This window comes from Camellia sinensis, chromosome 5 (genome assembly GCF_055761805.1).
Source record: "Camellia sinensis isolate YWXY chromosome 5, ASM5576180v1, whole genome shotgun sequence".
Classification (NCBI taxonomy): domain Eukaryota; kingdom Viridiplantae; phylum Streptophyta; class Magnoliopsida; order Ericales; family Theaceae; genus Camellia; species Camellia sinensis.
The window spans coordinates 218,796,647-218,810,262 of NC_138965.1; the positions used below are offsets into that span (position 1 = coordinate 218,796,647).

A 13,616-nucleotide genomic window follows, 5' to 3' on the forward strand; every position below is an offset into this window, starting at 1 on the left:
TCTTCCACATCTCTATGTTGAGAGACTATCTTCGGGATCCTTTCCATGTAATAGAGCCTACTCGTGTAGTGCTGAGTGATGACTACACTTACGAGGAACGGCCTATACAGATTGTTAACAGACGGATCAAGAAATTGAGAAACAAAGAGATCCCGCTAGTGAAAGTTGACTGGCAGAACCATGGTGGTGTGTATGCCACTTGGGAAAGGGAAGATGACATGGCCAAAAGATATCCTGAACTGTTTCCACTGAATCCTGTTTTCTTCCAGAATGAAGGTAACTCGAGTTTAGAGGACTAAACTCTTTATAAGGAGGGGAGACTGTAACAACCCTCATACTGTTTACTGATTAATGACCGATTGATCACCGATTACTGTTAAACGAGACTGATAATGACTGATAACTGACTGATAATTGAACTGATTAAAAGCACTGAACTGACTGACTGAAACTGGAAACCGAATTGATTGAGTATATGTTAGTTAAATTGCATTCTATCTGTTTGATTGTATGATTATCTGTTCATACTTATATGTTTAAACTGCTAATTGAAGGCCTTATCGGCTGCCGAATTAGAAACTGATTGATGTTTAATGATCATCGTAATTTATGTGATTTTACGGTATATTTACCTGAAAACTGTTTAGGTATGATTAAATTAGATTAAAATAAGCTAATTGAAGAGTTGGACTTATTTACCGTTATGCCCTTGAGTGGGCCACTATCTCAAATACACACACTTGAGCCTTATACTTGAATCAAAACACATTTGCTCAGCCATTTCTTCTTGTTCTAGCCGAATTTAGAGAGAGAGGAAGTGAGAGTCTTGAGTTCATTTCAATATTGCTTAGAATTTGAAGAGAATTGAAGGTTGATTGTTGCTTTGTGGTCCTACACTTGTAATTGAGGCTCTAGGTAAGAGAACTCAACCTTTATTGATGTGTTTGAACTAGTTCTTGCATGATTCATGCTTCATTGTAGAACTAAGTCATGTTTTGGTCCATTGTTGTTAAATGAAGCTCAATTCTTGCATGCATGTGTTCTTGGTTGAATTTGGAGTTGAGTCATGGCAAAATGTTACATGCATGTTCACAACTATGTCTAAGTCCATGAGTTCATCTTGTTTTTGAAGGTTTGAGCTCTTTTGAAACAGCATTGAAGCTTTGAAAATGACTTAAGATCATGCATGTCATGTTTGAAGATTGTTCTTGAAAATGATTTGAAATTGGTTTGAAATTGGGTTTGAATTAAACACCCTTGGGCTTTGATTTCTCAAATTGAGCTTTGAAACCTGATATTCTATGTGTTTATAAATGTTTTCCAGAAAATGGGCCCAAGAGGATTGGTTTTGATGCTTTTGAGCTTGGTTTTGAACCTGGAGCTCGAATCTGGGTTTTCCAGATTTCGCACTTCCGCTCGAGCGGAGGAAGTGCCGCTCGAGCGTAGAATTCGAGCAACCAGCATCTCTCTGCACTGTTTGGCCGTCCGCTCGAGCGGAGGATTGGGCGCTCGAGCGGAGTCTTGTCTCAAGCTCGAGCGGGCGTCGAGCGGGGATTTCACCCATCCAGTACTTTTACAGTACGCTCGAGCGGGAAAGTTTACGCTCGAGCGTGTATCTTTGTTTGCCTGTACGCTCGAGCGGGGAAACCTGCGCTCGAGCGGGACTCTGTTTTTCTGAAAATCCTGAAAATACTTTTAAATGTACATTTTTTTCCATCCTCATCCCATCCTAGGCATTCTTAGGCCTAGTTTAAGACATTTAGATGAGGATATCGTTGTAGAACACACCAAGGCAAATTAGGGATTAAGTTATGAGATTTCCCAACTGTGTAGCTTAGTGTGTTCAATCTGTTAACTGTGTAGGGTTGGCGACTGGAGAGACACGCTCTAGCATACTGTAGCCCGAACTCTGTGAGTAACGATTGTGTAAAGATATGTTCACAAATGATTATCTTCTGAACAACTGAACTGTACTGTTTTCTGAACTGATTACTGTTAACTGAATGAATGTATGTCCTATATTCTGAATTGTATTGTGGCATCCTTAGCACCTACTGTTTACTGTTACTGTGACAGAAATCTCTGTCGGTTCCCTTGTTGGAACCACTACTGTTTACTGACTGATGGCCATCATTACTGTTCGGTCTTTTAAGACCTACTGTTACTGTTATGCTAATGGATGTACCACATATGACTGTTTACTGTACTGAACAACTGAAATACTGTTTGAATTGGACTGTTTTCATTACGGTAAGGACATTCATTCTAAACCCCTTTACGCTTTATGTTATTCACTGGGCTTTAGCTCACTGCTCATATATATATGTAGGTGTACAGGCACCAGATCGGAGCTAGGAGCGTCAGGGTAACTCCAGTTTTGTCAAGCCAGCCTTTGTGCCTCACTGCGAGGTTCCGAGCCTATCTGCTAAGGCTTAGGGGTGTTTAAGAATTCCCCCTTCTGTACTGTTCCACTGTTTTGTATAGACCGTACTGTTTGTACAGACGGAATGTTTTCTGTACGGTTATATAGGGTCGAGTCCCTAGTCTGAATGATTGTAAATATTGTGTATACTGTTCTGTACTGTATATGTATGAATGCATGAAAAAAATCTTTTTGGCATACAGACTGTCACAGCTCATTGGGCATTGTTTAATTACTGTATTGGCTTCCGCCAGGCCCTGTACTCTGTTTTACTGTATTACTGTTCTGCAGGCCTTCGGTAATCTCGGATTACTGGCCGGTTACGGTGCTAAACCCATAGGGCCGGGTTTGGGTCGTGACAATAATCAGTGACTAAGGCAATGTTGGTGATGGTAGCAGTAAGATTATACTACACCAACTGTTATGAATTCGAAAGGCCGAAGAGCACTTTGATAATAGCCCACAAAAATCAACACATAACGGCCAAATCAACACAAAAATTCACAAAAATCAACACATCACAAAATTATGCTTCTAAACCTGTGGAATAACTGACTCAATTCAACCGAACAACCACAATTTCACAAAAGTCAACAAAATTTGGTAGTTTGAAGGCTCTTTTTGGATGAATCATAGAAGAAGGGAAGAGAGAGAGAGTTTAAATGAACCTCGTCAAACCAAATGTGTGTTCGTCCATCGCCTCTCTGTCTTCATCTCTCGCCCTCGCGTTCGTTGCCTCTCCCGTTCGATCTGTCCAGCTTTGTTCGTCTTTATCTATCAGAGGGGCTAGGTCACAACGAAAAAGGGCTGAAAAATAAGAGGTGAAAAAAAAAAAATTTTAAAACGACGTTGTTTTTATGCGCGGCAGGGACGGCCGCAGGAAAGGGCGACCGAAGATCCGAATTCCTTGTTCTAAGGCCCACTAGATTTGGTCAAGCTTGCTTTATAAGAGCATAGTTCTTATAGTTGGGGTGGTGGTTTGAGATGTTCTAAATAAGTGTACTTTTTGACTTTTTATGAAATATAGATAGGGTTTGGGTTGGGTTTAAAGTGACATGGTAGAGATGTGATATGACTTGAATAAGATGATGTGATAGGATAATGACTTTTTGACTTTTTTAGTACATGATAAACAAGGCCTTATTTTTTTCCACGGACTAATTATTGATATAGTTATTTTAATTAGATATTTCAGACCATCTTGGAGAGTTTTGAAAGATTATTTAAATTATTTTATGTGAATAAATATGTAAAATAAAAAGTGGTGTTGAACCAAAAAAAAAAAAAAAAAAAAAACTAGTTAAATAAAGTAAAGAATGTATATTTTTCATACTTTAACTACTAAAAAATGAAAAGTATAATTAGGCCTCGTTTGGGGACAGATTAATTTAGTAATTTTTTGATTATTTGGCTAAAATATAAGCTAAAAAAAACTAATATGTTTGGGATGACTTTTTGACTTTTTATGAAAAGATGTGCAAAAAGTAAAAAAAAAAGAGAATCTTTGACTTTTTGATATGGATTGTTGGCCTTTTGACTAATTTTTTAGCTTTTTCGTTAAAATAGAAAGTTCTCAAAGAGGCCTTAGAATTGCTCTAAATCAACAAAGGCTAACAAGTAGCTTGTATTGTTTAGTATTATGATTAGGAGAAATTACCGCCCAGTGGTATTTCTACAATTATTATAAATTAATGAAAAAATTTATAAATTTAATTATTAATATTTATAAAATTTATTACCAATGTGTAATTATTTTTGTAAATATATACTAAATTAATATTTTCCCTTATGATTAAGGTAAATTTGCTTTATAAAACTTGTTTTCTCCCATTGATGATTTTATGATAAATTATGCAAATGGTGTCCAAAATAAATCATTGATTTCTTTTTAATGTCCAATTTTAATTGCATTCCTAAATTCTATACATTAATTTAAATTATTCTTTTTCTTAATTGTTGTCTAAATAACAGATGAAAAATACTTAAGTTAGTCTCATGTCAAGCATTAAAATGTAAAAATAAGGATAGATTCGGTTAAAAAACAATTTTTTTTTTTTCAATTATATAAATAAATAAGTGCAAATAATGATCAAAATGTTTTTCACTCAAATACTTGAAAAATAACTTTATTTTGTTGAAACCAAACATACGCTAATTTCTACCTCCAAGAATATTCTTTTGATTAACTTGGGAAATTAAATAATAAAAAAAAAGTTTAAACTTTTGATAATGACATGATTTGAAACCTAACTTGTTAAAGTATTATGTAAACATGTTTTAGGATTACTGAATAATTTTTTAACTTAAAGAGTTGATATTGAATCCAATGACATTAAATTAGAACAATTTTTGTCTGTTTCTTACAATAATATAAAATCAAAATTTTCAATGAATTCTCTATCAATATTTTTAAGAGCAATGCTAGAAGTACAACTCTAGTAGTGAGCATCTCCCCTGTCGACCTCTACAGTGATCTCTTATTTTTTGGTAAATAAAAATTCACAAGACGACGTTATCAAATGATACTTTATTGTTTCTTTATATCGATAAATTAAATCAAAATGATGCCATAAAATTTCTTAGGGTATGATTAACTAGCGTGCTTCAGCCATGAACTTCTAATATGATTCAATTAAAAATTTAACTAAAGAAATCAAATTGATCAAGGGTTCACTTATGGGTATCATATGCTCAAAAGCTAATCAGTGACATCTATACAAAACAAAACAAACAAATAAATATGTAGCAAATTGTCCTGTATTATTATATCACCAAATTAAAAAAATAATAATAAAAAATAAAAAATGAACAAATGAACAATCAAGATCTCAAATGACGTGTAGTATCACACAAAACCTCACAACCAGCACCACCTTTGTTCTTCATTATCTCCAAATAACAAAACGACAATGCTACGTAACTCAAATTTTGTGACTCAAAAATGACTCAAATGGTCAAAACGACGTCGTTTTGAGTACAGAACAACATAAAAATGGCCAAAACGATGTCGTTTTGACCATTTAAACCACTTTTAAGTTACAAAATTTAAGTTACGAGACATTTTCCATAATAAAAACACTATGTTCTCTTCCTACCCATCGAAGAAGAGTTCCCATCAAACAGTCCCTCAATTAAAGTCTCAACATCTTCAGGCTGATACTTTATGTACTTCTCAGGCCTTCCCGAGTCCAAGTAGTGCCGAAACCTCCCGAGAAACGACCGGTAAGCCGGTATCACCACCGCCGATACCGACACCCTCAGCTCAGACTGAAGCTGATCATCACTCACAACCCATGTGCTCTGCGTCTTATGAATTTCATCAAACAACATACTAAAATTCTTAAACCTCTCTTTAAGAACTTGCTTTTGAACCTTCCCACTATTCACTTGCAACCCTTCATGTCCCAGACAGTGCAGCACTTTACCCCACGTTTCTCTTTGGTAATTCTTATGGTACTGCCTCACCACAGTGGACCTCATCCTATACCACGTGTCACCCACCAATTCGAGGATTTCGCTGGACCCTTTGATCTTTTGGAGTATGTATCGACCGTTGTTCATTAAAAATACGTACCGTAAAGATGGGTCCTTGTAGAGTTTTGACTTGGCGTCCAGATTTTCGTCTAAGAGCTCGACCACGGTCATTAGCTGTACTGCGAACGGTGATGATTCGTTGCCAGCCGTTTGATTATTGTTAGTTGAGCTTTGTTTATCTTTTGGACCGTCAGATTTGGCTAACGAGACGGTTCGGACGAGAGTCTTGTTCTTTTTGAAGATCTGTTCTAGTGTGTCTTTGTACTCACAGGTGTATTTTAGATAATTCATGACGTAGCGAGTCAGTGGGTGTACTGCGCCACCGGGGACTGGTGTTTTCGAGGCGTCGCCTTTGATCGAGTTTTCGAGGTCGCAGAATATGTACACCGCGGCTTCGCCGATCCGATTGGCGGCGGCGGAGATTTCGGAGCTTAGTTCGCAGCCGCTATCTTTTGAGCAAGATTCGTTGATCGCCGGAATTAGATCGCGGAGAGCCTCGTACATGTCGAGGTATTTGAAAAGCTTCTCCGCAGATCGCCGAGTTAATACCATCGCGTCGGCGAAGGTGAGGAGTTGGATCACCACCGATCGAGCGAGGTTGCTGAAGATGATTGCGGAGATCGATGGATTATCGGAGAAGACGGAATCGCAGAGCTTTCGTTCGCCGGGGAAGAGCACGGTGGCGCATTGTTTCACGACTTTGATCCAAGTCCCGATCTCTCCTTCTAAGAGCTCCCATTGCATTCTCTGCACGTCTTCGATGCTGATCGTGTCGAAATCTAGGTTTTTCATAGCTTCGTTGAATAGATTTCGCCTTGCAATGTTGAAAACCTGATAACACTCTGTTTCGTACCCTGCCAAAATCATCGCCGATGCAATTGTCGACATCCTATTCACGGCCTCCGGCGAGTACGCCGGAAATGCCTGCTCTCCGGCATTCGAATCAGAATCCGGCACACCACACCGATCCGAGTCTTCTTGCTTGGAGGAGTTGGAGTTGGAGTTGGAGTTGAATGACGATTGCTTTGCTCTTAGAACCTTCGAATTCGAATGCGAATCCGAGTAGTTTCTAGAATTTTCTAGAAGGTACCGAAATTCCTCCTCTAAAAATGACATTGCTCGTTGCAACACCATGCTGATTCGATTGAGAGACAAAGTGGTGATGGAGGTGGAGGGGAAATCGCCGAAGGCGGTGGTGAGCTTCGAAATCCGCCTCACGGCTTCGAGAAAGAAGGAATCGTCCTCCATCATCTTCCCGAACTTCTTGGGAGAATTGGCGGAATAGTACCTGACGATCCTTGATTCAAGGATTTTTGAGAAAATTTCAATCGTGTCAGGGACTTCCGGTGGACTGGATTTGTCATTGACGGCGGAGAGGGTGTTGGTGAATCGATCAATGTCTTTGGAAACTTGATCGACGTTGTGATTTTCAACCTCTTCGACATTAATATCCCTCCACGCAGTATCCCCACCGTCCCATCTCTCTTCGATAAAGTGCAAATCTGGCGTTCTGGGACTGGGGATTTCGCTCTTTCTGCGGCCATGGCGTCCTGTAATAAAACTACCCGATTTCTCCGAAGAATAATTCTTTTCCATTCGGTCTTGGTTTTGATATTATTATGTTTTCAGACGAGGGAAAAAAAATTAGATGGGAAGAATCAAAAGGAGAAATGGAAATGGAGGAGAATTGTTATAATGCATTGTAGTGCTTTGTGATTCATGGTTGTTTTGTTTGGTTTGGGAGATGGGGTGGAATTTGAAAGGTGGCTTGTGTTTTGATTCTTAGGAATAACAAAGTGTTAGTTTTTGCTTTTGTTTTTCTTGAATTGCATTTTTTGAAGATGTTTTTGGCCATATATTTTCGTTTGGTGGTGGTTGACTGTTGACCCGCCGGAGGTGGTGAGTTTGTGCTATGCACGACTTGGGTTGTGTTTGTTTCATTCTATTGTCTTGCCATCTCATGCACCATCCATTGTACATACAATACGATACAGGGTAACCTTAAAATGACAACTTTAGAATTAGAGGTAAGGTATGATGGGACAGTTGAAAATGATAGGCCATGTTTGTTTAGAATGATTAAATTAGGAGATTAAATTAGGGAATAATGGGGTTTACATACTTAGGGATCACCAAAATTTGATTTATGAAATCTGTCTTGAAGTAATGTTCAGTTGAACGATGTAGTTTCATAATGAATTTTATAAAATTTTCATAATCCATAAACATACGTGACATGTATAAATCCATGAAGATTATGAATCACTATGAACAATCTAAATTCATTACTTGAAACTCAATACATAACCCAGCTGGTGAGGTCCAGAATAGCTGGAATCCAACATGGCATAAAAAGTTAATGACATTAAGACATATGGCAGGTGAAGGACGAGCTACATCAGCAGATAAAGATCTGCAAAATTATTGCCACTGCACATCATCATTAATGCAGCCCATCACAGCATTTATTGCGACAACACCTCTCTGTCGGAACAGGACCCCCTTACCCTGAACAAGGTAAGCTACAACATAGACTTTCAGCGAGGAGGGCAGGTCGGAAGGGACAGCGAAATGATTACCAAAGGATATAAGCAAACGTTGAAGACAAGAAGAAGGTTAAGCTTTTCTATCTCTAATCTCTCCCTCAGCACTCTTTTGCACTCTACTTCTCTTCCTAACTTGCTCGTCGGAGGGTTCACTGGGGGACTACCCAGTTCCCCGTTGAACTTGTTTGCAGGTTATTCGGTGGGCTTGATCATTTGGACGTGGACTTGAGGAGCTTGGACCAGTCCGATCCATTCACTGGAACAAACTGTATCATCAGTTGGCGCCGTCTGTGGGAAAGACTTTGCTCCACGCGCCAGTTGTGCTCATTGTCACCGGAGACCCTATCCCAACAACCTTTTCCTCCTACCCATCAAAGTGTATGGTCACGACTAGATCCATGGCTTCTTACAATAATGCTGCCGACCATCAGGTCGACCCCTCAATCCAAACAACCCACCGCAGTATTTTATCGAGCTTACCAACAGCATTAACCGCATGACAGAGCAAAATCAGGCCCTGATAAATGCTTTACTCCAAAGAAACCTTCCGATGTCTCCTCCACCACCTCCAGATATTCCACCCAACCAAGAAAGAGCCCCGAGCCATACTGTTCCGCAACCCTATCCACCCAACTTGGAAGGTTTGCAACCTCCTCCCCCACATATAAATCTACCACCTCTACCCCCACACCCGTTGGTCGTGGCACCAGCCCCTGAAGAGAAAGCCAGCAGCGTCCAGTCCCCTTTGACTGACCGTGGTGACAACATTCCCCTCTGGGACGCTGAACTCCGAGCAATGAAGCTCCAACTCTAAGGGGTCATGCAGAACATTTAGCATAAACCCTCTACCACGGCAAACTCACCATTTGTTGCCTCAATCCGGGACAAACCTCTGCCCGCCAAGTTCAAGATGCCCACCATTGACTCTTTTGATGGTACGACGGACCCAGTTGACCATCTGGAGACCTACCGTATCCTCATGATCCTCCATGCCTTCCCTGACGAGATCATGTGTCGGGCTTTCCCCGTGACACTGAAGGGGTCAGCTCGACTGTGGTTCAGCCAGTTACCAACAGACTCTGTCTCCACTTTCTAGCACCTCAGCGACTCCTTCCTTAGCCATTTCATTGGAGCCCAGTGCCAGCGCCAACGCCGCCCGGCAACCCAACTCCTCAACATCCGTCAGATCGAGGGAGAGTCGCTGCGCACTTTCGTTACCCGCTTCAACACCAAAGCCCTGCAACACCTCAACACCTCAACATCCTCACGGCTTTTATGGCCGGGCTACGATCGTCCGATTTCCTCTTCTCCCTCTCCAAAAACCCCCCGACCTCCATGGCAGCCCTACTCTCCAAAGCCCAGAAATACATGAATGCTGAAGATTCACTAGCCGCCCAGCAGGATCCAATAGCTAAAAACCCGACCCCCAGAGAAAAGAGAAAAGACTTAGAACCCAGAAACACCCAGTATAATAGCCAAACACCCCACTATATAGACCGACCCCCCCGCGCTGACCGGTCGACACCAGCCCGATCGCCTAGTTGGTTCGAGCGGTACACCCCCCTTAATTCTCCCATGGAACAAGTCCTCAACCAGATCCAACGGGACTACCCCCTCAAATGGTCCCTACCTTCACGGATCCCTTCCAATCGAAAAGACCAGTCCAAATATTGTCGTTTCCACCAGGACCATGGCCATAACACTGATGACTACATCAACCTCAAGAATCAGGTCGAGACCCTAATACGTCAAGGGCGTCTCAGCCAGTTCACGGACACCTGCCCACAACAGAGGCAAAGAACCGAGCCCCTCAGAAACAACCGTCGGCGCACCCAACCCCGGCAGCCAGCCCAACCTAACCAAGGCCATGATCGCCCCCCACAACAGCCTCAGCCGCCAGGTAATCCCCCTCCGTCAGTTCGTGAAATCCGAGTCATTTCAGGTGGCCTTGCTTGTGGGAGACCACCCCGCTCGGCTCAGAGGGCAAAACTCAGAAAGATAAGGCAAGGCCCAGACAAAGTAGTTGCCACGGTAGACCGACCCTCCAAACAGCCCAAGTAGTGGACAGAGCCCATCACCTTCATGGACGCCGACTGTACAGGCATCCGTTATCCTCATGATGACCATCTCGTCATTTCTGCCCTCCTCTCCAACTATAAGGTCAGACGGGTTCTCATCGACAATGGCAGTTCTTTGAACATCATATTCCTCAACTGCTTCCGCCAGCTCAAGATTGGGGAGAAAAGTCTGTCTCCCCTCCAAACCCCTTTGGTCAGTTTCACTGGCGGCCGGGTGACCTCCATCGGCTCCATCGATCTCCCCCTCACCATCGGCGAATACCCACGGCAGACTACCAAGTTGCTCACTTTTCTTATGGTCGACTGTCCCTCTGCCTACAATATCATCCTTGGTCGCACCGCTCTCAACGCTTTCCAAGCTATCACTTCAACCTACCACCTCACCATAAAGTTCCCTACCGACTTGGGCGTCAGGACAGTAAGGGGAGAGCTGACCGTAGCCAGGGAATGTTATGTCACCTCACTCAAGGAAGTCAAGCCTAAGGAGGCCATGATCATTTAAGGACTTGACGTCCGAGATGAGGACCAGCTGGTTAGAGGAGAACCGGTGGAGCAGCTCGTTGAGATTCTCATCGATCCCACCAACCCAGTGAAAACTGCCAAGATCGGCAACGAACTATCCCCCCAAGCTAAGGCTGACCTTACCGCCCTTCTGATAGAGCACAATGATGTATTTGCCTGGACCCATTCAGACATGCCGGGCATTAACCCCTCTTTCATAACTCACCGCCTCAGCATCAAACCCCATTTCCGACTTTACCGCCAGAAGCAGCGCATCTTTCATCCAGAGAGCAATACTCTTATAGCCGTAGAGGCTAATAAGCTCCTTGAGGCCCAATTCATCAAAAACGTGGATTACCCTAAATGGTTGTCAAATGTGGTCCTAGTCCGCAAGAACAATAGCAAATGGCGACTCTGTGTCGATTACTCTGACCTAAATCGAGCTTGCCCCAAAGACAGCTATCCTCTTCCCTGCATAGATCTACTGGTCGACGCCATGGGCGGTCATCAAATGCTCAGCTTCATGGATACTTTCTCTGGGTACAACCAAATCCTGATGCACCCGTTCGATCGGGAACATACATCTTTCATTACCGACCGAGGTACCTACCACTACCGCGTGATGCCATTCGGACTGAAGAATGCTGGGGCCACCTACCAACGGTTGGTCAATGCCGTTTTCCATCATCAGATAGGTCAGAATATGGAAGTATATGTCGACGACATGCTTGTCAAGAGCAAACTCTCTATTGATCATCTGACCGACTTGCGAGAGACCTTCGCCACCCTACGCAAGTACCAAATGAAGCTCAACCCAGAGAAGTGCGCCTTCGGCGTAGGATCTGGAAAGTTTTTGGGTTTCATGGTCAGTCAACGGGGCATTGAAGCTAACCCTGAAAAGATCAAGGCCTTGATTGAGATGCAGTCACCCAGAACGGTTAAGGAGGTTCAAAGGCTCACTGGCCGAGTTGCGGCCCTCAACCGCTTCATTTCCCGTGCAACAGATAAGTGCCTACCATTTTTCAAAGTTCTTCGGCAAACTTTTGAATGAACAACTGAATCTAAAGAGGCTTTTCAGCAGTTAAAGCAGTGCATGGCCAATCCCCCCTCCTTTCACAAGTAATTACGGGCGCGCCCCTATTCCTCTATTTAGCCGTCTCAAGCACCACAGTCAGTGCAGCTCTTATCAGGGAAGACGACTCTGTCCAACGGCCGGTCTACTACATCAGTCGGGCTCTCAGGGGAGCAGAGCAGAATTACCCACTGTTAGAAAAATTGTCCTTGGCCTTGGTCACCGCCTCTAGACGGCTCCGTCCTTACTTCCAGGCCCATTCCATAGTGGCTCTTACCGACCAACCCTTGAAGAAGGTCATGCAACAACCAGAACTTTCCGATAGACTCATGCAGTGGTCAGTGGAACTCAGTCAGTTTGACATCTCCTACCGGCCTCGAACAGTAATTAAGGAACAGGCTGTCGCGGATTTCATCCTGGAATTCACTAATCCTACCCCAACCACTGCCCCTCCACCCCCACCAACCCCTATCGAGCCAGAAGACCCGTATTCTTGGACTCTCAACGTCGACGGATCATCCCGCAGGGAAGGTAGTGGGGCTGGCCTCATTCTCACCGCCCCTGAGGGTGGCTATTTCAAATGTGCTCTCCATTTCTTGTTTAATGCCAGTAACAATGAGGCCGAATATGAAGCATTGATAGCAGGACTCCACCTCGCCAAGGACATTGGAGTCTGCCACATCCGGGTGTTCAGCGACTCCCAGCTCATTGTCGGCCAGATTACGGGAGAATTCGATGCTAAGGAGGACACAATGTGGGTTTACAGGGATATGGCACTCCCCCTTGTTTGCCTCTTCAATACCTTCCACATCAAGCACATACCTCGGGCGAAAAACCAAGGTAGATGAGATGGCGCAGTTGGCCTCTACAGACCAGTCCGACCTCAGCCACGGTGTCCGCCTCGAATACTTAGCCCACCCGGCCATCTCACTCGACCTACAAGAAGTGCAGTTCCTCCAAAACGAATCCATCCCTTGGGCGTCTAACATCTTTCTATTTTTGACAACGGAGGAACTCCCAGATGACCAACAGCAGGCCGCCAAAGTCAGGGCCCGGTCGTCCAATTACATCCTGGTCAGTGGCGTCTTGTACAAACGTGGTTTTTCACGACCATACCTGCGATGCCTCAATTCGGCTCAAGCAACCTATGTAATGCGGGAAATCCATGAGGAAATTTGTGGCAATCATTCGGGCGGCAGGTCTCTAGCCCACAAAATACTCCATACTGGTTATTTCTGGCCAACTCTCAATCAAGATGCGACTGATTTTGTGCTCAAATGTGATAAGTGTCAACGTTTTGCCAACATCTCTCATGCTCCTCCTACAGAGTTGATCACATTTTGCAGCCCTTATCCGTTCGCCAAATGGGGGATCGACTTGGTCGGTCCACTTCCCACCGGCCGAGGCCAGACCAAGTTCGCGATTGTCGCCATTGATTACTTCACCAAGTGGGTAGAGGTAGA

The 13,616-nt window shown here is 43.3% G+C and overlaps 1 protein-coding gene across 1 annotated transcript; it reads right to left on the reverse strand.

Moving 5' to 3' along the window:
• Positions 1-5,146: 5,146 nt before the first annotated feature.
• On the reverse strand, positions 5,147-8,110 carry LOC114278854 (exocyst complex component EXO70C1). The gene has a single exon (XM_028220990.2). The coding sequence runs from the start codon at positions 7,550-7,552 to the stop codon at positions 5,501-5,503; it is 2,052 nt and encodes a 683-aa protein (XP_028076791.2). The 5' UTR covers positions 7,553-8,110; the 3' UTR covers positions 5,147-5,500.
• Between the last annotated feature and the right edge of the window lie 5,506 nt (positions 8,111-13,616).